The following is a 25,892-nucleotide window of genomic DNA, read 5'->3' as shown; positions in this document are numbered from 1 at the left end:
AAACAACAACAAAGTTGTATGTGAATTTGGAGGAATGATTTGAATTATTAAATACAGAAAAGTGGAATAAAATAAATCCCTGTGGATATTGGCAGTGAAATAAATGTGCTTTCTTTTCTAAGAAGGAAAGCTCCAAAGTTCTTCTTACTAAACAAATTTGAAGGACTGTAATTAGAATGCAATCAACACTTAAATATACAACATTTTTGGACCTGATAAATATCTTTATAATCACACACTGCATTTCATAATTTAGAGATCATAGGTAAGCTTGGGTCACCTTATAGCTTCTGCAATCCTAGTGCTTTCCTTTCTTCTGTCATTGGATAACCTGCCAATTAAATATGAGTAATCTAGGCCACTACAGAATACACTTCCCACTGCGCTGAGAAGTAAGAGTTTACTGTCATCAGCTGATGCATTGCACAATGCTCTCCGAACTTCCTTCATGATCTGTGGATAAAGAAAAGTAAACAATTCGACATGCATGCCGTTGCAATATCATTTCCCTAGTTTTACAAACCTTACTGATTTTGAGAGACTTACATTTTGGGCACTATTAATACTTACATCAAGTATATCGATATTAATATAAGTTTACTATACTTAGAAGGATAACACTGAGAGTTTTATGCTTGGAGGTGCTTTTTGGATGCTTACTAATTCAGAGGGGTTTTAGAATTTGGCTGTTCTTTGCTGATTCTATGGGAAATTCTAGCTAGGTTCTGCTATTTGGTTGCAATTTAATAATTTCAAATATCATTTTATAATTTTCATTGTGTATATTCAGTGACCATCACGGTATCCTCAGTGACATGGTTATCCCAACAACAGCCTATTAATCTCAACAAGAAAATCTATAAACCCCAGCTTTCATTTTTTCAGCTACTTTGGATTGTATGACTTGAACCAGAGCAAGGCAGGACAAGAGAACATCATATACATCAACATGACAAATATATTAGTCATTTTCCTGTGGTCAATGCTATTGTTGAACTCTAGAAAAATTTAGGCAAAAAAGCCACTTGAAAGTGAGACGGTTTTACACTCCAGTTTACAGCTAGATCAAGCTATTAATTGCACCATAAATCAAACATAATCAAAATCTGTATAGAATTGAGCTGCTGGTATTATAAGAAAATGGCCTTTCATCTGAGCAGTATTGTTTTTCTAATGATTTTTAAAAGGAAATATTATTTCACAAACTTCTGATGGGTAGCTTCTTTTTTAGTTACAGTTCATTGTAGTTTGCAAGCTGTAACTATTTCAGCTATATTGTATCCCTTCTTTTTACTGATTTACTCCTCACTTTAAGGGCCATGATTTCATCCAGTGTGTCACCTCCTGTGCTTCAGCTTACTCATGTGTCAAAGTATTTCCTATAGACAAGTAAAAGATGGCAAAATGTGGTGGGGGGATGGAATATGGTTTCCATGGGATAGAAAACCAAGGTATTTAGCTTGTGATAATTTTTGTTCACTACTTTCTGTTCTCAGAAATTCTTTATCCCTGTGAAGTTCCTTATTTAAGAAATATCCCTGAACTAGAACAGAATTTTTGTTTATACCATTCTAGGTAGTCTTTTATTAGAAATCCCATGGCATTGTGAGAGCAATTTTAAACTTGTATGTTCAAACCAGTGCAGTGCTACCTGCCTTGCTTTCCATATATGCTTGTGTAACAATTGTTACTGGCTGCTGAGACCAGGACATGAGAAAGCAGGTGGTAAACTTTTAGGTACGTCAATTTTACAAGTGCACTTTAGAACACCTGTAATACCAAGTATGTGACAGTTGGTGGAAGTGAAGTAATTAAAAGCAGCAGAATTTGGAAGTGTATTTGAAATTATTGTGCAGGTACAAAAATGTCATCAGTGATTTTACAAGTATGTTTATTCTCAGAGTCTCAGAGGCTGTCTCAGCTCTCAGTTGCTGAAAACACAGTAAAGAGAAAACAATGGTAAAAAATCCTAAAATCTCTGTTCAAACTTAAAAAAGAAACTTTAGAAGGTGGTAGGTGTTAGAGTAAAAAGCAATATGTGTTTTGATTTTCCTAGTTCTGTGTGAATGCAAGGTCATGCCTTTAGTTTATCTCAAATGTTCTCAAAATCTGCTCTTTCTTAGGAAGGATATATAAACAATATCAGAGAATACCAGTCCAAGAGTTTTATATACAATGAGGAGTGTTGCTTTAAATATGATGCTGTGTATGATTCTGTGATAGGACACTCCATTCAGCAAGTTTCTTTACCATTCCACTTCCTCCAGTGATACTTGCATAGGTACCACCTCTTTGATGTTACCACTGCTATCCTTCAAACAGATTGATTGCATTTCAGACCTCTTTTTTATCGTAACCCTCATTGGTTTGGATGGCTAAAGACATCTAAAAGTACGCCAAACTTCTGAGCAGACCTTACACGACTTGTAGGAAAAAACAATATTCTGTTGTTTTTTCAATATTTTGGAGAGAATGATATTAAAAGTCTGTTATTAGGAATTGATTTCTCAGGGCTCCTTGAAATAAGTCTTTGACAGCATTTTGGATAGTATTTTTGAGCAGGAGTGGAAATTTAGTTGCACTTGCTCCACTAGTTTCTAGCAAAGGGAAACAGTATCAGAAATGAAGAAAACATCATGTATTGGGTTTTCAGGCTCAAAAAAGTGTTTTTCTTAAAAAAAAAACCCTGTAGGTTTGTCATTAACTTTATCATCAAAAGGTGCTCAGAGGCACATTAGAATATACCAATACCAGCAAAGTCAATTCTTACTCCCTTGTTCTATGCCATGATTCCATTGCTGATGCAGTCCAAAATTCACCTGGTCACCTTGTCACTCAGCCTAGTTATGGACAACCTGCTGTCCCCTGTTGCTTTGACTGCCTTGGCATCATGGCTTTTCTCATTCATTATCTGGGGGTGGGTGTTTTTCTACAGATGTTTATATGATTGTAGAAAAGCTACTAACAATAAAGGTAAAAAAGATGGTTTGTCTGTAGGGCTGCAGAACAGTGTATTAAACCGCAGTACTGTAAAGTAAATACAATCTTAGTTCAGAACTGCTGTCTGGTTTCAGGCACCATTTCCATTTAATGTAGCAGTGAATTCAGTTTACAAATATTGAGATAGTATGTATCTTTAGTTGCATTTCTTTGTCAGATTCCATATTCCTTTTCTCTCTACCATAGTCTTTAAACCTTCCCTAATTTTGGTATATGGCATTTGTCCAATTAAATTTTACTTTCTCTAGTGGACCAGATCCGATATTATTATTTGCAGAGGTTCATAGCAGTATCCTCTAGTTCCATACCTTTTAAAATTGCCTTTTTAATGGTCTTTCAGCTAATTTTCAGTTGTTGGGACAGCATTTATATTCAAATGCATGTGACTAACATTTCTGAGGAAGCTTTTACAAAACAGTATGGGCTGGTTATTTAGCTTGTGATAATCCATTGAATTACAAATTTAGACCAGGCGTAATGCTTCTCTTAACTGTTTTATTGAAACTCAAATATATAATAAAGTTATCACTTCCTCAAAAGTTGCTTATTTTTTAAAATGCTGTCAAGAAAATGAACTGGTTGGTTCTTTAACAGGACACCTTCTTTTTGCAAAAGAAACGTAAAATGTTTAAAAAACTTCATTAAACTTCCAAATGTTTATTTTAATGCTTTTTAATGGACACAGGAAATTTTAAAAGGCATTTGGTGCCCTTTGCTCTCAGTATTGCTCACATTCTGGGGAAATCAGAGAGCTGGAAATTTATCACCGTCATTTCACAAAGCATCCTGACCAGAAGGCTCTGGTTCATATAAACAGAAACACCAGTTTAAAAGGTTAACTTCTCTGAATCTCTAAGGATTCACTGTTGCTATTGTTAAAGGTAAATATTCTGTAAACATTACAGTAAACCAAAATTTAAAATCCATTCAGTTGTTCTTAGAACCTCTTCCACAATCGTACCTTTTCACAGAAATACACTTTTTGTTACTTACTGACGCTTTGTGCAAACAGGTCCCAAGTCCTTTCTGTTTGATAACTAAAGGACTTAGGAACCTATAATGCTGGTTTCAGGCAGGAGTACTGGCCAAAACCCCAATCTTTATGACTGCAAAAATACAGGTAACAATAAACTTGTACCTGCTTTTTCTTTGGGTTTTTTTTAAAGTAAGGAGAAGTTCTATGTAGGGAAAGTGAAGGCAAACTAAGGCTCCAAATGCATCTGGTAGAACTTCAAACCCTGTAATTCTTATGGCTAGAAATTTGAACCCTGATTCTTTTGTATGAAAGTAGTTGAGGCAGTTATGTCAGTCAACAATGGAAACATTAACTGTTAAGGGTATGTTTTGTTTTTAGTTCAGGGGAATATTAATTATCTCTGTTAATAGCATAAACTCAGAACAGTGGATGAATCCATTTCATATTAAGTTTGAAACGGAATTTGGATCCTTGAAATGTGATGAGTTAAGACAGCAACATCATCATTGGAGAAGGAACTTCAGAAGCAGCAAAAGACCCATGAGAAAAAATGCTAATGGAATTTATAAAGATGAAATGCTTTATATATCTATTTAAAAAATGAATTTTAAAAGTGGCAAGCCTAAGCCACTGAAATATAAACAAGCTGTTCTGTTTCATGACACTGGCTTGGGAGTTTTACAAGGTCTTGTAAAACATAAGAAAGAATTTCTATAGTGCCCTGAACGTTTTGTAGAAAAAAACTCAATTACTAGAGTGGCATTGAGCCAACTTCAATCAGTGCAAATGCTGCTGGAAGGAGCATCGGCGCATTTCAGGCTAAAATCACCTGTCCTAACCCACAGGTGTGATGTGGTTACCAAAAACACAGGATGCAGGGTTGTTTGGGAGAGAGAGTGATTTTGTGTAAGATTAACTTTACAATGATTGTGGGCAATGCACACCTTTTCTTTTTTCCTAGCATAGATGGCTGAGAATACCAGATTGCTGTTTTAACCTCAACAAGTAGAACCGCTCTGAGTAAATTAATCATTTACTATTTGGCAAACATAATTTGCTGAATGTCTAATAAAGCTTGACGTTAGCATTTCTTCTAACAAAATGAAACACACTTCCTTAATTTTGTAGGAATTCTGTGTTTATATTTTCTTTTCACTGGTGATAAAAAGTGTCAAAACCGAAAATGTTGGAAATATCTGTAAAACACTTGTCAGTTTGTCTCACCTATGGCTACGAGTGACAAACTGCAGGGACAAGGCATTCAACATATTCCTTCTTTCAGTTCCTTGGATTTTTGCTGTAATTGCCAGCAAAGATGTGGAATTGTCAATATTGGAGGTGCTGGATTTTGTGGTGTGAATGATCACGGGCTGCAGCCTGGACTGAGGCCAAAGAAACTGTTTCATGTTTGCCAGCAAGCAGCCTTCAGAGGGCAGGGAGTTTCAATTGCTCTCAGCCTGGATGAGTCTTAAACACACAATCTGAATGTGGAGAACTCATTACCTTGATTAATTCTTGACCACCCAGATCCTGGTCAGTGATGTAGTTTTCTAAACTGTATTTCCTGAGTTTTGAGTGAGCCTCAATAAAAGTTCTAGAAATAGTCTCTGCCAATGATGCAAGAAGAGGACTATTCTATGCTTATCACTTATTCTTTCACAGAAGTGGGATCCTGACATACTGAGAATTTTCAAAGAATGAAATGGACTGGTTTGGCAGACCCAAAGAGCCTGAATTAACTCACTGCTTAGAGCATTTGAACACTGTTGATGTGAAACAGCACAGCCAGCAACATAAAGGTATGTCTGTTCAACCTGAATATACTAAGTCCTTGATTTCATATTTTTTCAGGCCCTTGAGCTCTTCTTTTAAATTACCTGCAGTGTCAATTAGTGGTAATTAATAGAGCGATGGAATGGTGGATTTGATGCAATCTAATGCACTTTAATGAAGTGGTATTAAAGGAGATGTGTGGTGTTTTGTGTTAGTTACCAAGAGAGTCCTTTAAAATATTACAGTTTAAAAACTAAGAGTGATAAATGTATGTACCATCAGTTTTAACTAGTGTCATTCTGGGTATTAATGTCCATGTTCAGGTGTGCATTTGGGAAGAGGAGTCAAATCTAGGGCCCATCGTATCTGGTTTTATATGAAGCTCATTATAAATAATTAATTTCAAAGCTACTCAGTTTCCTATTGAATAAAATAATTCCTCAAAGCTACAATCTACTTTTTCCTCTAAATGGTGCTCAAACTGGTCTTTCATATACTCTTATCCTGAAGTTACTGTGTAAGACAGAGCTATGCTGGTATGTCTAGAGGACTCAGAACGTAGAGACCTGCCACACTGCAGGCAGCTAGTAGAGAAACTGCTGGCAGAATGCTCAGACAAGTGAAACTGGTGCTGAGAGGCAGCTCCTGTTATCTCCTCTCTGATCTGTGGTGACATCTTTCCATCAGGTAATTACTGTCTGTGTGGGACAGGGCTCAAGCATGTTTCTGATCTGCAGGACATGCATCCTGATGTGGGCATTTACTAACACCGCTTTTGTTCTCATGTGGGAAAGCTCTGGGTGGCACTTCCCACTATGTTGGGATCACAGGGAATGGAAGGAAAAGCTTCTCAGCCCTTCCAGTGGCCAATAAATGCACTGGAGCAGTACAAGCTACAAGTCCAAGTCTCACCTTAAGTGGTCAATATTAGGAAGAAGGGAATTCATTAATATCATTTATATGTTGTATGACTTCATGCAATTCAGCTGAGAATAGAGCCTCTAATTGGTTGAAATTTCATAAAATGATTCAGAGAAAAAGCAATTAGAGATCAAGATAAGTTTTAGAATTACTGTCTCAGGATATAGCCTAAAATTCTCCATATGCAACAACTGGAGCACTGTTCAAATTAATAAAATGAAAGAGAGCAGATTTTTCTTAAGGACAGAAAATATCAGTAACTTCAACATGCGAAAAAATGCTTCATACAACTCCATGGTGGCAATACTGATTCTGCCATTCCTTTCTTTACCTCTTAATTTTGAGTTTCAGATGTGTAAATCAGAAATTAATCTCTTGTTTTTTATAAGAATCCCAAACATGGAATAGTTAGATATATCTGAACTCCATATTTCTTTTCTAAGATACCAAATAGGAATAAAATGTATAAAATGCAGTTCAAGTGCAATGCTTCCAAGATAACACACGCATTAGGATGATTTTCTTTGGTTTTTATGGCTACATGCTTACCTCTGGGGTCAGTGCATTGTTATCTGAAGTCTGACTTGACAGCAAAATATGTGTGAAACCATCTTCTTTCCGGACTACAATGTCCCTGAACCGGCAGTTACTTTCATTTTGACGCACACTGTATCTTAGTCTCTTATCGAAGACATAATCTTTCTCCCCATCTAGTTTCCTTTTCACAGTGCTGTGTAGATTCAAGCTTCCATTGGCCAGAGAAGAACCTTTCAGATGGAAAGAATCAAAGCATAATTATTTCTATCCCTTCAATGAAATGGAGTGATACTTTCTATTATTTACAATAGCTTCTATGAGATAAATTTGATAAATCAAAAATATGCCTGGCTAGTCAAATGTAGCCTCAAGCCATTCTTATTCTGTATTCCAACACAAAGTACTTTTTGTTCTCTACTCAGACAACTTCTAGATCCAATGAAGTGTAGCAAGCAGGACTGGTATTCTTAATGGGATTCAGTTCTGCTTTGAAGATGAAATCAATTGTATCATGGTCTTTCATATGAATTTGAAATGATCCCTGAATTCATAGGAAGATTCTAATTTATCTTTGGAAGATCTTGATGTGACAAGTGTAGTTCAGATCCTATCTTTAAAAGTTACATTTTCCTCCTTTCACGGTGACCAAAAGATCTTTATTAGTTTCAAATCACTATCTGAATACACATGGGCTGCACATCTCTGTATGACAGTAATTCAGAGGAGTTCTTACTAAGGTGACACAACCATTCTCTTCCATGTAGCCTTGTGTTAGTGCTATAAGTAGCAGTTAGCCATCCTCTTTGTGCTGATCCCAAGCTTCTGCTCATTACATTTTACAGTACCACTAATTACTTACTTTTGACAAAAGATATGCTTATTTTGGACTTTGTACTTAGAAAATATGAATGCTGATGCCATTTTGGAGGGTATTCAGCAGTAGGGAAAATGGGAACTCTAACAAGAAAGATACAGTTCCTCCTTAAAAACAAATGAGAGCAATAGTGCATTAATTTTAAAAGACAGTTTATTCTGATTGATGCTGTGTATGAACTGTAAACTATTTTTCTGCTTATGTTTACAGTTCCTCTGTAGTAGGCAATATATTATGATTGGTAACAATGTTGAGTCAGAATGCTGAAAATACCTTTATGAGATTTTTATGCAATACTCTTTTTCTAATTACAGACGTTTCACACTACTGCCATTAAAAGCAAAGCAGGGATAGGTTGTTGAGGAACAGAGATTAAAGTCACTCTGCTCATTGTAATAGTTTCCAAATCTGTTTTTTGTTTAAATAAACATGAGCCCACAATACAGCATATTTGAGAACAGTCAAGAAAGAGATGAATGAAAACACCTTTGTTTGTCCTGTTCTTTACTCCTGCCAAAGCTGACCTGTTCCCAGCTTCTGGTATCAACTAGCCAAGGGCAGATGACGTGAATTTAGAACATAGATTTAAATGCTGCAGTTAAAATAACCACTATGCAATTATAAGTGCTCTGTTGGAACAGAACTGAATTCACAACAGATTACTCTCTAAACTAAAATCACTTACCCCTGATTTGGATTAGCTACATTTCAACTTGACGTTTATGTAGGTAACTGAGCTCTCTGATTCCTCTCAGTTGGCAATGGCCTGTGGAATTGTTCATAAGGTGTGAAATCCCTGTATATACACTGCAGTTACAATATCTGATGATAAAATAGATAGAGCGCTTTGTCGTATTTAACTGGTGCATCATTTGGCCTCATCATGTAATGTGTGCATGTGTACACATATATCTACACACAGAAATGCATGTTTGTTAGAAAGTCTGCCATTTCAGTCAGTCATAAAACCCTTTCATTGCTAAATTGAGAGACACCATCTCAACCATCGTCTTTATTATATTGAACAGAGGATTTAATCAGTGCAATGCAAACATCAACAAATTACATTAGCTCATCAATTTGAAATTAATAATTTGAAGCCAGCAGAATTTGAAATTTGTTTTCTTGACAGGAATTATCTACAAGTGCAGAAACCACTACGTGCTTGAATTTTTAAAACTCAGAATAATCTCTTAGGGCGTGTCTCTTCTTTTTCAACAGGTTTTGCTACTGCACATATTTTGACAAGTATCCTTACAAACAACAATCAACTTGTTGAATTACTGGTGGAAAACAAATATCATTGGGAATAATATACTGAAACAAATTAATTATTTGCCTGAGGCAGACTTTTAACCATTTCATTTTAATCTATTAAAGCCTTACTATGTTGCTTAACCCAGCGATAGGCTACTAAGATGCGAAGGGTTAAATCTCCCAAAAAAGTGTGAAGAACTTACAAAATCAGAGGCACAAGTGAACACTGAATGGGAGATGTGTCAGACTAACTGCAATGATTATCTACCTCATGTTGAAGATTATGACACATCTATTTTAAATACCGATGGTAAGAGAATAGAAGATGAATTCATACACATAATCCAGCTCAGCAAAAAGCCTCATAGTAATAATTTTAATTTTTGTTGTGTTCTTTGTTTGAGTAATGTATTCCATTTGTAAATTAAATATCTCATGTAAGAGACTATAGATCTTATCACAGTATTTTAACTATCTACCTGCCAGCTGACAGAAATTTAATCAGAGGAAAGAAAGACTGAAATTAGAGAGAAACATAAATGGAAACGTATAATTTCCAAGAATGGATCATTAACAGAACAACATATAGTGAGTAAATTGTTGTTTCAGTGTATATGGTGCATCCCTGTAATCTTGTTTAATCTGATAAACTGAAGAAAATTAAAAGGTAAAGCAAAGAGGAAAGCAAAAAAGCAAAAGGAAAAGCAAAAGGTAAAGGCAACACTCATGTGAAACCAGGTCAATTTATCATGTCTGTTGCATGGATATGTTGGAGCTACTCAAGGTTTGCTCTGGACCAATGAAGCATCCAAGTTGTGTCTGCATGAGGGTTAATAGCACCTGCTTAATGCCCATGAGGGTAACAAATACCTTAATATGTCTAGATGAAAAATGACTGTGACATAGGAAAAAAGAGACAGTCTCAAAGCAATCTATAGTGCATGTGAAACAAATTAAAGGACATTACAAATTAACTAAGGAAGCTTTAGGTACTTTTGTGTGTGGTTTACTGGCTTAGTAGTTGAGTATTTGATGTTCATTCTAAGTACAAAAAGAGAACAGATCAGGGGAAAATATTAGTTCATTTTGTGGAAGTTTACCATCAGGAGAACATGTGGAATACCTAAAACCACGCTGAGACTTAGAAGTTGTTTCAATGTCTTTTAAGGGAACTGAAGGTATTCCCAGACCACTGGCACATCTAGTAATCCTTCCTGTTTCCTGCAGTTTGTGCTTGTGGACTTTTTCATGGGATTCTCTAATCACCTTTTGAGCCTGTTGATGCTGTCTGTCTCCATGCTTCCTGTGGTATGGGTTTGAGAAGTTGTGTAGCCACTACACAGAGAAGAATTTTCTTTCATCTATGCTTTTATCTGATGTTCTACCAGTTTCAGCGAGTGGTCCTTAGTTCTGCTGTTGAGGGATTTAGGGAACAACAGTTCTGCATTCCTCAGTCTTCCCAATAGCTCTTCTCTGTCTCCCTTCTGTCTTTCTTGTGGGTAATGATTAATACTGTACATACTTAAAAGCAGTGTTCTGTTGATAATTTACTAATAATTTCAGACTTCTCCAGCTAAGGGAGCATCTGTAAGATATCTGAAAGCAATGAGTTTTTACCCAATCCGAGAAAGCAAGCATATTTGGTTGTCTTTTACTGCCAGTACTGCTCCAGAATAAATAAAGCAGAACTAGCCAAAAAACCAAAAGGAAGCAGTGACTAAGTTTATAGAGAGTATTTAAATTAAGGGCACCACAAGACTACAAAGATTTTTATAATGGGGAAAAACAGTGGTTAGTGATACATGACAAGCAAACATTCGTCGGCAGATGGTACAGAAATAGAGCTATGCAGAAAGAGGAAAGAGAAAATTAAAAGGGGATGTTTTTTGATGCTGTCAAGAAACTTGACAAAACAATCACTCTCAATTACAATATCTGGAGAGAAACAGAATTGTGATAAGAGAAGACAACAAATATCATCAGAAAGAATGGTACTGTTAGCTCCTGAGAACATCAGTGCATGTACTGCAGTTTTTCAACATTTTCCAATTTGCAGACTCTGAAATAACTGCCAGTAAAGATGACTCTACTCTCTTTATGACAAGATATGTAGATGAGAGGTTTCGGTAAGAATGGTCTGTCCCAACCTCAGCAAGGTTCCAGTTCTCCATATGATGCATATATGATTTTGTGTGTACTTCTGTAGGTATACAGTTATCTTTCTGGTGAGAGTTTTTTCTATAGGTTGAGCAGGAGACACTTGCACCCAAGTGGATGTATGCACAAAACCGAACACAGACTGGTGGAAGTCATTCAAAGAGTCATCAAAAACTAGTTTTCAAATAGCTATTATTAGTTTCAATGGAACTGGCATACCACAAACAAATAAAATAGATGCTTTTTGAGTAATTATAGCTTATAAATAACTAATTCTACTGCTTGGTTCAATACATTGGTAGTTAAACATTGTTATAGTATGAAAGAATACTCATTCAAGTAAATGGGTTTTAGAGCCCTTCAACCAACACTGGTAGCAGAGCTGGGCCTGCAGCTGTTACTCTGCTGTTAGAATTTTCAAATTGTGGGGAATTTTGAGTTTTTCAAGTCTAGGCTTCATCTCAGAACAACTTAAAATTTCTATATCCTTTTTCTGTGCATTCTCAGACTTCACTGTTCAATGACTCTGACATTCATTTGGGCTCCATGGAGGCAATTTCAAAGATGACACAAATGTGTGCTTCATTGGTTTCTGCCTGAGGCTGCCTGGGAGCCACAGCTTCTGGGAGCCAAACCCAGGTCTTCCAGGCTTCCTCTTTGTTCTACATATAGTGCCTGAGAGCCCTGTGAGTGTTGATGGGGCATGCTGGGCTTTCGACTGCCAGACTCTGTGGCAGACTGCCTGAAACCTCTGGCATCGCTGGCTGCCTCAAAGCTAAACGTGGGAGTCCTGCCAAGCAGAGTGCCACATTGCTCCCAGTCTCATGAGACAAAGCCTTGGGACCTTGGCTTAGCTTTGGAGAAAGTTTTGAAACCCAAAACTTCTGTTATTCAACAAATCAACATTTTTCTCTGAAACTTTCTTCATTTGCAATTTGTAAAATTTCAGAGCAGTTTCAGTGTGACATCTATCCCAATTAACATGAGTCTGTGATCCTAACAGGACATATGGCAGAATCACACTGGCATCTTCTGTGCTAATTCCCCATGAGTGTGAATACTGAGGGAGTTCAGTAGACTGTTGGACTTGTTGAGGAGCAGTGCAAGTTTCTTCAATTTGACATTTCAAGGGATGCAAAATCTTATGTTGGGAAATGTGACTTCTCTCAAGCTTGTAGGGCAATACTAGAAAAAAGCTACTATTTTTATTTTGACCCTTCTTCTCCAGTTTCTGTTTGCTCTTAGTTTGGTAGTCTCATCTCTCTTCTTTGTAGTTTTCTCCACTATGCATGTGTTGGGTATCACAAAGCAAGACTGGAGAAATTTCTGACCTTGGGAGTGCTGCTGAGTAGGGTTTTTCAGATGAGAACCAGGGAGAGATTTAAAGATCTCTTGTCTACACGGAGGTCAGAATGCAAGGGAAAAAAGATGAGCAAAATACAGAAGTGATGGATTTGGAGAATGCCATAACCATCTTAAAGAAATGTTTTAAAGGAGCTGCATACATCATCTGTTAGGCCAGGAGCCCTCTGTACATGGCAGAACACCTGTCTGCTTAGGCAAAGCAGCTTTCTACTGAAATAGAACTCTGTCATAGGGATTATTCAGACAGGGGCTAGTGGATGCCATTCATTAGTTCCTGTGGGGACAAATGAAAGGCTCATTTTACCTTACAGTTGTTTTATGGCCCTTTAGTTCTTAATAAAAATAATTTTCTCAAATACAGGAATTAATGCATTTTAAAGATGCATTTTGTATTAGAACTTCCCCAATGAATAAAACCAATTATCAAACTTCATTAGGAAGAGCAATAAAGCAAAGAACTTCATACAGATCTGTAACTCGATATGCAATTCTTTTTAAAGCAGCAGGTGACTTTTAAAGCAGTTTTACATGAGCTCAAACTCATCAAAATACAAAAGCCTGCTCAATTTTAAGTGTTGCTGACATCATCACGGCTACTTATGCATTTAAAGCTGCCCGCACATTTTGCTGGCTTGGGAGCCTTTAACAAGATACTTGATGCCTGGACTGAAAGATCCCAGTAGTTACAGGATGTAACCAGTAAGGCTAGGCAAGGTCAGTTCTACTTCCCAAATCGAGTAGCATTTACCAGGTTGCCAGTAGGGTGGAAAACGGAAAGCGGGGTGATATAATTTATGTTGACTTTTGAAAAGTTTTTGGCAGGGCAATTCACAAGAAGCTGTTAAGGAAATGAGTGCTATCATGGGCTATAGAAAGTGGCTAATAAAAATAAATAATTGGAACAAATGGTTACTTTTCATCATGTCAAATGATTAGTAGTTGGCTGCCCCAAGGACCTGCAGAAGGATTAGTTTACTTAATGTATGTGTTAATGAACTGGGAAGAGAAGTATGAGAGGAAAATTTGAAGGGAGTACAAGTAGAGTAAAAACTAGGAAAGATTTTGAAGAGCTTCACTGACTCATAAGAAAAAGGTGATTTGGCAACAGTAACACAAATTAAATGCATAATGAAAAGATTCATGCATACAGTTCTGTTCTAAATTAACTGTAACCAGCAAGGAAAAAAGAAACCCCTAAGAGCCACTGTGTATCACTCAGCGAAAACCTTTACGCAGTGTAAAACAGCAGAAAAAATAATTCTCAAAAAGTTGTATCTCCAGTGTATCAGTAAGCAGTAGGAAATCATTTGGAACAGCTCCTGCTGTTTTTAAAAGGTATTAAAAAATCCCCCCCACACCAAAGGCACAAGAGGATAACTGAAAACTACCAGGAATCTGGAAAGACTTCCTGATTCCAGATGGTAGGAAGGCTAAAAAGGCTGGGGCTGCCCACTGACTCACGTCTTCCACTTTATCCCTTCATATAATCACAAAAAGTTATTCAATTAAAGGTCAAAAACCCCCCAAACAAACCCCCAAACCCTAATCAAATAAATTGTGTAACTCATTGTTAACTCCTTGAAATTACTGCCACAAAGCACTATTGAGGCTTCAAATTTGGTAGGACTGAACAAAACAAAACAAAACAAAAACCCCAAACAAAAAAGATTGGACACCTATAGATAATGAGAACCTACTTAGTTGCATTAAGCTGAATAGTATTTATAGAGAATTTAAACCTGTATTCTTTGAGAACTAAGCCAATCACTAACTATGAGGATTAGAAATTTGTCCTGTTTCTCCTCATTCACTTGAAAGCTGTTTGTACCTTCTGTTAGAAGTCTTGATACTTCTGATGTATCCAGTCACTGGACAAGGACCTGGCAGTTCCAAATACTCTTCAATATGGCAAGCTTTAATACTGAGGAACTTGAATGGTATTCAGCCATATTTACCAGGATACTTTAGCAAGAGTGGTATTAATTCTGTTTCTAAAATAATCCCGATGTTTTTAGACCATTGGGTCTGAGCACACATAGCTGAGAAGTGATTTGTTACTTGGTGATACGCAAAACCAAAGTTGCAGTATTATACATTCCTCTGTTGTAATTCCTACTCTGTGCCTTGTCATCATTTCCCCACAAGGACTTTATACTGCAAAGACATGTAACAAAGGCCACACTGCTTCGTGTCACTATGAGGGAAATGGGAGGAGAGAAGCCAACTGATTCAAATGTGGTATAATGTATGGGGAAAGAGTGTGAAACTTGCTTATGTGTGTCTCTCCACTTGTGTAGCATGACAATGATTTTTTTCATGAGTGGACTCTATTTGCAGTTGCTGTAGTTACCACCCCCCAAAACTGTAGTTGTTTAAATTACATACCAATTCCATTCACAACCGGTGATTCATTACTAACTTCCAACACGCTGGGCAAATTCTCTTCTCCTTCATGATCATTTAAATCCACATTTTGCTGTTGTGAGCCATTCCCAAAATGTCTAGAATCTTTTTCATGAGTTCCATCTCCATTCTGTAGACCATTATGTGGCTTTTTCAGTGGCATGATCTGTAAACCGCTGGGAGTAGTTCGGTAAGTCACAGTTTTAGCAGCTCTGTCATTAGCAGATGCTGGTTTTGCTGCATATCCTCTTTTCTGTTTTTGGAGAGATGCATTAATTCTCTTCCTTTTGTGTGTTGACCCTTTGGACTTCCCAGATTCAGAAGGTCTATGGGATATTTTCTCAAGAGATGACCCTCGGCTTTCCCGTAAAAACTTTGGAGCACTGGCCTGTTTCCCATGTCTTGCTCGCTTTTCTCTGGTCACGTGTAGTCCATTGAACTCGTCAATAAACTCCTCACAATGTAGTAGATGATGTTCAGGTTCCCAGGTGTCTTCATTGCTTCCGTAGCCTTTCCACCTGATGAGATATTCCCATTTGCCCTTCTTATTCTTCCTTTTGTCTACAATCCTCTCTACCTAAAAGGAAAGCCAAATATTATATTAGAAAGAAAAAACAGTCTGGTCATAAAATGATATTATTCATTACAGGTAAGTAGGGCCTCCCTGACACTGTAAAGGTGCCTTAGTATTCAACTCTAGTGCCTACAATATGATCTGACTCTGACATGGAAAGCCCACCCAGGCAAGCCAAAACTCAGCAACCTGTTTAACAGATTGAAATTTACCTTATTGTCACAGGATGAAGTCCAATACTATATTCCCATTGGATCCTATATAGACCATGTCGACTGCTGATGAGAACCTACTTGGTGTGTGCCTGAACTGCTTTGCCATAATGTTACATGTTTCTGTTTGACAATGAATTCCCATGAACAGACCTGGCAATTCAGGGGAGGAATGCAGCAGCCTCAGCGGTAATTTGACAGTGAGGCCATTTCCCCTTCTGGAAATGCTAACAAGAGGAATAAACACCTGATCAAATCTGATCTGGGGACCTGCATCCCCATACTTCTTTGTGTCTTGAGACTATCTTGAAGAGAGAACTGATTATAACAAATGACAGTATTTTACACTAAAGCTCTTATTTGCAGTAGTGTACTTTCACTTTGCTACTTCCAACTTCTAAAAATTAAAGTACAATGTTTGAATAAATATACAAAATTTCTGAGTGCAACAATAATAATAATAAAAAAAAAGGAAATGAAAGGCACAAAGGCAGGATTCCTACGTAGAAGTAAAGAATGTCATGAACCTGTGCTAGAGAATGTCAGTTTAAGGAACATTTCTGCACCAAGGGATAAAGGACTATATTGGGAGTGCACGGTGAATGTGAATTAATATCATGCTGTTGTGGAAAACAGACTGTACAACTGAAGAAATCTTTGTGCTATCTCAGTACTGGCAGGATCTCAACTAGAGGGAGTGTGCATATGAAAACCCAAATACAATCAGTGGACAGCCAGCCATGGGTTTAAATGGCATTGAATGAAACTTATATCAAGCCATTAAAGAAAAATTTTGCAGTGGTAGTAAGGATTAAGCATTAGAACAGGTAATGTGGGCAGATACAGAGGGTTTTAGAACAAACAGTTTTTGTTAGACAAACATCTGCCATGAGAAGTCGTTGCTGGAAAATCAGGTTATGATGGAAAACCTTCTGAAGTCTCTCCAGAGTTTTACTTTTGGATTCTTTATTATTTTTTTAAACGTGGCTTATGAGGGATGGCACTAATGAAAAAAATCATTAACCAAAAGCACTATTGTGAATTTAGCAAAGTAAATAAGTGGCATTGCTCTTCAAAGAAAAATCATCTCATGTGAAGAACAGTGGAATCTGTTTGGAGAGTTTAACCTTGAAGAAGGGCAATCACAGCAGTGTAAGTAATTGTTCTTTTTAGGTCCCCTGTTAGAGCAAACCAGTGGATTAATTCTGTCTGTTCACTGGCTGGAAACATACATTCATAGAAATCTTGGTGGGTTCCCCAAAGGAGTTCAAATGTAATTAGCAACTAAACATTATACTTCTATCTCAATTCATTTACATGGGAACTGCACTGAGATATCTGTGTCTGAGTCATGGTGGACAGCTTTCCTCCATCTCCAGGGCACTCAACAGCAGCATCGCAAACAGCCTGTTCCTGCGCTCTATCTTATCAAATATCTGCACAGAATCAGAGCAGTGGCAAAGCAAGGGATCCTCTTCACTCTGAATTTACCACAGTCCCCTTCAGGATTGCACAGTTGGGCAAAACAATTCACTGAAGCTCAGTCTCGGCAAGTTTGAGATCATTTGTCTGAAAAGGGAGAAATCCTCACCAAAAAAATAAAGGACTGGCATTTTTTGTTGGTCCTCATTTGGGATGTGTGGCTTTCAATTGTCAAACTAATAGACGTACTATGGTCTTGCTTATTGAGAACAGCTGTCCAAATTATCACTGGCTTTATCCTCCTATCTGGGACTAGCTAGCCATGCTGTACATAGAACCATGGAACTTTGGAGTGGTCTGTGGGTTGTCTGTGGATTTGTTGTTGTAATTACTGCAGTTCACTGTACCAAATAGCAATATATATATATGTATGTATGTCCTGCAGAAAAAAATGAATTGATTCTAAACTCAGTAGACCACAGCTATCATTACTGTAGAGGATTTGGTTTAGTGCTATTCTGTCTGTACTAGCTAAACAAATACATGCATTCCCTTCCCTTTTTAATTCAAGAGTTTGGACTTGGAACACAAGCTCTGTGTCAGGTTGATGCTATCACAGCGCAACAACTTTATTTCAAGGGATGACACTAGTTGCATTCACCCACTTACTGAATCAAGCAGCTCACAGAGGATGGACAAATACCTTGGCATTTTCAGAATCACATACACCATCTCTTCAACCTCATCTTTATTCACTCATACACACACCTTTGAATTTAACCATACTGATTTCTCAGTTTCACATTGTTGCTCTACTATAAGGAGAAGTGAAGGGAAGAGGTTTTATGAAGAACATTTTTAAACATGGAAAACCCTTTAAGTATTGTGGTGATGAGGCATTATGCATTTCAATTAAGAGGATAAAATGGGAAAACATGAGTGGTTTTTGTCCTGGTGAAACAAAATACAGTAGAGGAGAATGTGATTAACCAGTTCAACATATCATGAAGGGAGAATGAAGTATTTATGAAATTGGGTCAATTTTAATAAATGGTTTCAGCAAAAACATCCAGAAGGGAAATATATTTGGGAAAGACACAGCATTTCATTACAGGATTTTTCAGAACAACCAGTGATTCACTTCAAATTTAACTTACAAAACTAAACTGAAGAGGGACTAAAGAAATTGAAGACAAAATGTTTTGTTGCTGTTCAACCCGTTTTCATTTTATTGTTTTTCTGGGGAAAAAATGAAAAAAATGTGAGTTGATCCAAAATTAGTTGTTTTCTTTGAGTTTCTTACTTCAGCCATCATACCCACTGGCTTGGCTAATGATGCATAAAAAGTCTGAGTAGATATTTGCCTTGTCCTCATTACTGCCTCATTGTTCATTACTGAATGCATTTGAGGGTAGCATTGAACATATTTGACCTCCCAACATGGTCCCTTTTCTTTATCTGTTTTTTTTCTCTTCATTGATACTTACGTCCTTCAGAATGACAGTGTGTTCCTCCACTGTGAACAGTGAAGTCCTTCAGTTTAGGCATAAATATCAGGTTTTTACCCACACCTGGTACTCTGTCCCATTTTCCTTCTGTTCACAGCCCATAGTAACAAAACCAACACTTTGGTGTTATGATATATATGATGTATATTTGTTTTAACAGGTAGTATATAATGTTTCTGCATTTATTTAAAGTTGCACAAGTTCATATGAGTTTTCTTAATGAGAAATAATTGTGTGACAGCTAGTGGTTAATAGAAATAACACTTTAAATCCTTCTCTAGAATAAGCAATACACAGTTCTGAGAACATGCAGAAAATATCTATGGCTTCAATATTTGATTTTCCATTTTCCCTCTCAGTTCTGTCTTCAATGAGAACTGAATAACATCTTCCCCAAAGTGACCTTGGTAGTTACAGTTTACCAGATCCTTGAGTTCACTATATTTGGTTTGGAAAACTAAGTAATTAAATTTAATAAAAGTGAAATGACTGCAAACAAAGTTTGCAGGGGTGTGACAGTTAACAGAGTGCTAGAACTGACATATACCACTACTTGCCTGTATTCTCTTTCTCCCTGCCCCTCCTGCCCCATGGACTGAGGTGCTGATATGTTACCATAACAATATGTTTAAAGGGAACTAATAGAATGAGAGTATGGCATCTGTGTAAATGCATTTGCAATACACTTTTCAGCTTCTAAGTAGCCTTAAACATAGCTCTATACACAGCTGCACAATCTAAGATTAAAGTAAAAAATAAAAACTTAAAGATATTTCATTCAAAAAGTGATATTAAATGATGACTAATCAGTTACACTACACATATGTAGAGCTTCACCAACTTTGTTTTGATCTGGCAATTTTGTGTTTATATATGCAGCATACAACACACAGAGACACACAGACACACACACCTCTTCCTTCATAGAAGATTCAATGTCAAAATCCCTCATTTAACAGCACAGTGTTAGTATTTGCTTATAAAAAAAAATCTAGGCAAAGCTAAAAAGGGGTAATTCCTCTACAGGTATAACTGTAAAGTCAGAGCAGAGTATACTTATCTCACAGTTCAAGGGGCTCTAAAGATCATAAATAAAAATCCTTATGCTCCCAGAAAATGTCCTCCAGAAGATAATAAACTTTAAGAAAGGCTTGGAAGACTGTGGATGTACGTAGCGATTTCTAGAATGAGTACGTCATCTCTTCTCACCATGAATATTTGTGTAAACAATTTAAACTGTAATCTGTGATGCTCAGATGGTCTCTGTTAGTGTACTGTACAGAGCAGCTGACTGATTTCATGACATGCACTAGAAAAACTGCTTTTCATTACTATAAATTACGGGACTTGTACCATTTTATGCGTGTTTTTTTTCATTGGAGGTCTTTCTCCCATGTTGTGCCTCGGGGTGTTGGAAGGGTATTTGAAGAAAGTGCCAAGAAAACAAAAGCAGTAAGATTTCTGAGAGATAAAGGCCATCTGATTCAACATGTTTGTCTTTTAAAGATTCATTATTGCCCTAACTTCCTCCCTTTTGTTACCTTCATTTTAAGAAATATTGTGTGTCATTAATTGTAAATCTCCTGCTTGGTTTCATTTGTAACTTGTTTGTGTTTCTCTTGTATTTGTATTTAATTTCTCAAATCTAGTAACTGAAGCATTTGTTCCAGATGTACAAAAACCATGGCACCATATCTTCTGAAGCAGTTAGTATTCATGGTAGAAAAATAATCGTGGAATGGATGCCGAGTCTCTTTTCAAAATCTGACACATGGTTTAAAAACAAAGTAGATCCAGTCAATGTGCCAGCTATGAAATCCTCTCAGTAGTAAATTTGTGTTACCTGGAAGGTCAAAAGGAAAGTGAAAGGGCTAAGTAGTCATAAAAATCAAAGGGAAGACATTCCTCATCTGAATTATTCACAGGCAAAACATCAAATGACATCTTCCCAGGAAGTTCAATGAACGCTCAGTTAATGTCAAGAAGACACTGCTTTTTATTCAGTCCCTTTTTACTTGTTTTAAACATATGGATTTCTAAGTTTCTACAATCTTAGAATCAGAAGAGGTGTTAAACTTGCTAGGGAAATCCTGAAAGTTCTGCACTTTCACTGGCAAAACCCCATCAGCCTCCTATTATCCATGGCTGCAAACCACTGCGTTAGGTATATGTGTCCCCCTACACACACATATGAAGACCTGGGACAGAACAAATGAACGCTGTAAAAGGTCCTGCTGCTCTCTGTATGGAAGCCTAAATCTTTGATCTTCCACTTCTGATAGACACTAAGGCTGTAGAGGCTTCCTGCCATGTGGTGCGATGGTCCAGGCTTATACAGAGAACCAGACACCCACTGCAGGTTAGTTGTGGTTTACGGTAGTGATGTGATAATTAGGAAATACTGTTTCAAATGGTGTTTTTCACATTGCTGAGACCTCCCTGCACCCAGCATTTTGCCTGTGTAAGTGTGGTCTGTTAGTTACTTTCCCTGGTGTCCAGGTAAAGAACTGGAAAGTCTCACTCCATGCTTCATGCAAGCAACATGATTGTCTCTTTGTGGAAGGGGAGTTCTGGCAGAAGGAGCTTGCCTTTATTACCAGTTTAGATCAAATGAAGCCCTGGCTGGCAGCCTGCAGAAAGCAACCAACCATGTACGTTCATATCTCTAGTGACCTTCCACCATTGTTCTTGGAAGTCCCAGCTTTCTCTGAAATTCAGTCTCATTGAAACCTTCATTTCTGCCTCTTTTGAAAACTGCTCTGGTGCTGCATCTCCAGTTCCTCACGAGGGCTGTGTTTCCCTCCTCGATGCTCTCTGTTCCTGTTGCTGACTCTACCGACAAAACCCATTTTTGTGCCCTTCTCTCATTTTGTTTATGACATCTTTCTCCTGGTCAGAACTTAACGCTGCTCAAATCTCCCAGTCTGTTGAAGCCATCTCACCCTCCTGCTAGAAATTTATGGATGTAATCTGAATAATTTTATTAGGATATTTAAGTGTACAACTGTAAGCAATACCTGTGTTGGAGGTGCCACAGTTGCTGTTATCTGGAGCAAAGACAAACAATATACATGAGACTCTTGCACTGGAAGAAGGGCATTTTTGTATAGACTGATACTGTCGCTTGGGGAAGGACTGGAAAAGGAAAATTGACAGATGCCACATGGATCAGGAAGGGACTTCTTGGTCAACATGTATAGTCCCCGTTATTGTTGGCAATTACATCACAGAAACCCTTTCATGTTGGATATGTTCATGATACAGAGCATTTTTCTGCCTGGGCTTACTGTTGATATGTTACACAGCAAACAGCTGGTCATTACTAAGTGTAATTTTGTAAAAGATACTTTAGCTTTTCATTTGGAAAGCAAGATAGTTTCCAAAGGTGCAAGAAAAGTGCATTAAAACATAAAGATATCCTTTAGCAGTAGGTTAAGATAATCTTGACAATGCTCTTTATATGGAGGAAGAGCAGGATTTTTTCCTTTGCCCAAGTTCAAGTGTGTACCTGTGTCATCCAAAGAACTGTTTGCAGCATGGGGGACACCTCTTTAGGTCTGCTTCTCCATGAATGGTTTAAATCCCTTTCACTTACAAAAATTAATCAACACATAAAACATATGTGGAAATCCAAACATGGGGAGTTCTTGTTATTTTAAAGCATAACAATACATTTCATTTGTCAAATCCCTGTTTTCTTTTGTACAATAGATCAGTTCACTGTTGTATCTCAGCGTTCATATTTCTGAGGGAAAGGAAGAAGCAGGGCATACAAAATCTTCACATCTTTTCTATTAAAATTGGCCAGTTCTGAACACATCCTCTACAAACTTGCTAGCACAATTTATTTCAGAATCAATCTGTTAGAATACTGAGAACATCTGAATTTGATGATAAATGCTTACTTTTATTTCAGTAGTAAAATACAGCTGGTATTTTTTACTATACTGTTAAATTTGTTTTGTATGTTATAGTGCACAATTTGAATGGAGAAACAACAGATATTTTCTGGGTTTGTAGACCAACAAAGTGAAAAATCAGTGCTGTTCCTATTTACTATCTTAAGAGAGATTTAAAAACACAGTTCGTGTATGCTGCTAATCTAAGAGAGCTGTGACATGGGTAAAGTTTGTTTCAAGCAGAACTGTTCCTGTATGGTCTATTTCTGTGACAAGCACAGATGACTAAAAGATGAATGAGAAATCTAAATTCAAGGAGACAAAATATTTTAAGCTCTGCAAAGAGCTGGCTCTTTCAGACAGGTGTAGGGCTCTCAGCTTTCTAATATTGTGGATTACTTCCTCAAATGATTCTCTGCTGAATTCAGTGGGATTCTCCAGTTTTATACAATCTGAGAGTATGTGTACAGGAATTGTGTGTGTTTATCAGAAAAGAGTTCTGCACAACCTAGTAAGGACCTGATCCTGCCTGTGCTTCCTTTACAATAAGACAAGTCAGCAAAGATATTTCCAACTTGCTCAGCTGCAAGTGAAAGCAAAGTAGGAATCCCTGGGATTTAAACCATGAGGTTTTTAATTTTTATTTTAAAAGTAGCTGACAGCAATAGAAGCAGGACTGGATGAGACAGAATTCTAAGCATATCACTGTTTATGTGAACACATCACAGTTCTTTCAGTAAAACTGCCTGGAATTTCTTAAAAAGACTCTGTTTCCAAAGAAATGTGGAGATGTGTAAGCAGTGGTTAAAAGATAAAAATATGATTATCACTAAAGGTGCTTTGCACCAACATTAAAGCAAGTTCAGAAATGTAGGAAGCAATTACTGGCTTACATAAAAGCACCACCTGAAATCATCAGAAAAATAAAATGCAGTTTTCTTTTATATTCATTTCCAGTTTGTGCTCCTTTACTTTGTTCAGGTCTGGCTTATTTTAGTGTTCTGTTGTACAGTTCACTCAGTCGTTTTCTTCACCGTATGGGCTTCATTCAGACCCAACTCAAGGCCGGGACTTCAACACTTTTACATCCATCCCAAAGCTTAGCCAGACGTGAAGATTCCACATTAAAAAAATACAAAGGTTCAGCTATAATACAGGATGAATAAATATTTGAACTACTGTGCTGTACTACCACTCAGTGACTCATTGCTTTACAAATGCTACTAGTACGACTGTCATAAAATAAACCACACGTTCTTGTGTGGTAGGTAGAAAAATATTTTCTTAGCCCTTTTACAGCAAAGGGGTAAACTCAAGCACAAGGAAGTGAGAGCCTATGTTTTGGGGAGCTCTTTGTCATTTGGTGGTTTCCATAGGTGCTGAGGACTCAGGATTTCAATGGGAGCATGAACTTGAGCTGATCAGAGAGGTTTTACCAACACAGTGTGACAACCGAGGAGAATTGAGGTGAATTTTTCAATGATCTTTGAAAAAGGCCCATGTAAGAGCTTTGCAGATATTTTCAAGGAACATGCCCTGTATTGAAATGATGTCTTGGTAAAAATTAAATGCTCTGTGTCGGAAAACTGGACAAACGGCCAATTAGAGTGTTAGGTAGTTAATAAGACATGGGATGTGGAATAGCAATTTTGAGTATAGTGTGTAAAGAATCCCCACTGACAGTGTGTGTTTGCTAGCTACCATTCACAGGGAGATGTAAGTATTTTTGAAATGATCAATACATATTTGACAGGGCAGCAAGTCCAAAAGAATTCTCAGCTTACAAGCCTGAACATGAAGGAGGATGGTAATCTCTCCCCCATCAGTGAGACAGGAGGGAGAAGAAAATGAAGAACTGTCCATATTATATTAATGGCTAGACAGGGATAAGGAGATGTCAGAAGGATAAATCACATATTCATTTCATGCTTTCTATCCAAACTAGAATAGGAGGCAACTGGTTTGAAAGCATCCATATAGGAAAGGTAGTAACAGTCAAATTTGTGAATAATACCATGCGGGGACAGGTTTTAGAAGGAAAAGGCTAAAAATAGGTAACTTTGTACAATATAGAAGGCTGTCCTTTCAGTGAAAAGCTGAAGTAGCAGTTCGTAAAGTAATGGGATAATAAGAGAAGAAAAGTCATGAAACACAAAGGTTTCTTTTAGAATTCAGGAGAATTCTTCATTTTCTTGGTTGCACAAATGAAGCTAATATGATGGCAGAATGCAGAAATGAGCCAAGAAGAAAGGTAGAGTAGAAAAAAGGAATAAAGAAACATGCTTTAGGCAACTATAATGGCATGATAGAAGAACAGAATTGTGCAAGTATCCAGGGTACCAGTGCAACATCACAGAAAAGTGGCACATACAATTTCAAAAATGATCTGTGAAGGAGTAATTGTCAAAAAGGAAGAATAATACATCATTATCCCCTCGAAAATAGCATTCAAATAAGCAAGGTCAGTAGGCCAAGCTCTGGTCTCAATTATTGCATTGGTTTTCACTGCAGATTTAGTTTGTGTTCGAGGTCTGAATGCCATCCACTGTAAAACCAACTTACTACTAGTGTCTAGAAGGAATCTATGGACAGTCGTAAAGGCAGTTATGAAAGCTGTCAGCATTATTCAGATGGATGCTTTTTAAATCATGTGAGAGTGCAGCTAGTTAGAAATCTGCATTTAAAAAGTGGAGACATGGCTCTAAACGTGGAGATGCAAAGGCATTAAAGCTTAGTCATTGATTTAACATGAGAGTGTGTTTCAGAGCACTTAGATGGACTCTGTCGGAGGACACATTCGCTTACAACGTGGATGAAAGACACTAACACATTTGTGCAGTGATTTAGACTGACTACACCACGCTGCATGGCAGGCTCCGACCACATGCTACCGTGGAACTTCTCTGGCAAGGGCAGAGTCCCCCGGGGGGCCAATATCAGGAGGCTGTGTTGGGAGGAGACAATCACAGGTTACTCTTCTCCTGTCCTCAGGCCCTAGATGCTCTGGAAAGCTG

The 25,892-nt window shown here is 37.4% G+C and overlaps 1 protein-coding gene across 1 annotated transcript in view; it reads right to left on the bottom strand.

The window, feature by feature from the left end:
- The window catches only part of CDYL2 (chromodomain Y like 2), a 55,094-nt gene that overhangs the window by 8,149 nt on the left and 21,053 nt on the right, over positions 1-25,892 (bottom strand). The window contains exons 2-4 of the mRNA XM_062007539.1: positions 15,246-15,840; positions 7,220-7,437; positions 281-453 (exon numbers count right to left, since the gene is read on the bottom strand). Coding sequence (XP_061863523.1) covers positions 281-453; positions 7,220-7,437; positions 15,246-15,840 — 986 coding nt within the window. The remainder of the gene's footprint in view (positions 1-280; positions 454-7,219; positions 7,438-15,245; positions 15,841-25,892) is intronic.

This window comes from Colius striatus, chromosome 14 (genome assembly GCF_028858725.1).
Source record: "Colius striatus isolate bColStr4 chromosome 14, bColStr4.1.hap1, whole genome shotgun sequence".
Lineage (NCBI taxonomy): Eukaryota > Metazoa > Chordata > Aves > Coliiformes > Coliidae > Colius > Colius striatus.
Note: the sequence above shows the minus strand (reverse complement) of the source record. Positions and strands in the feature narration are given on the sequence as shown.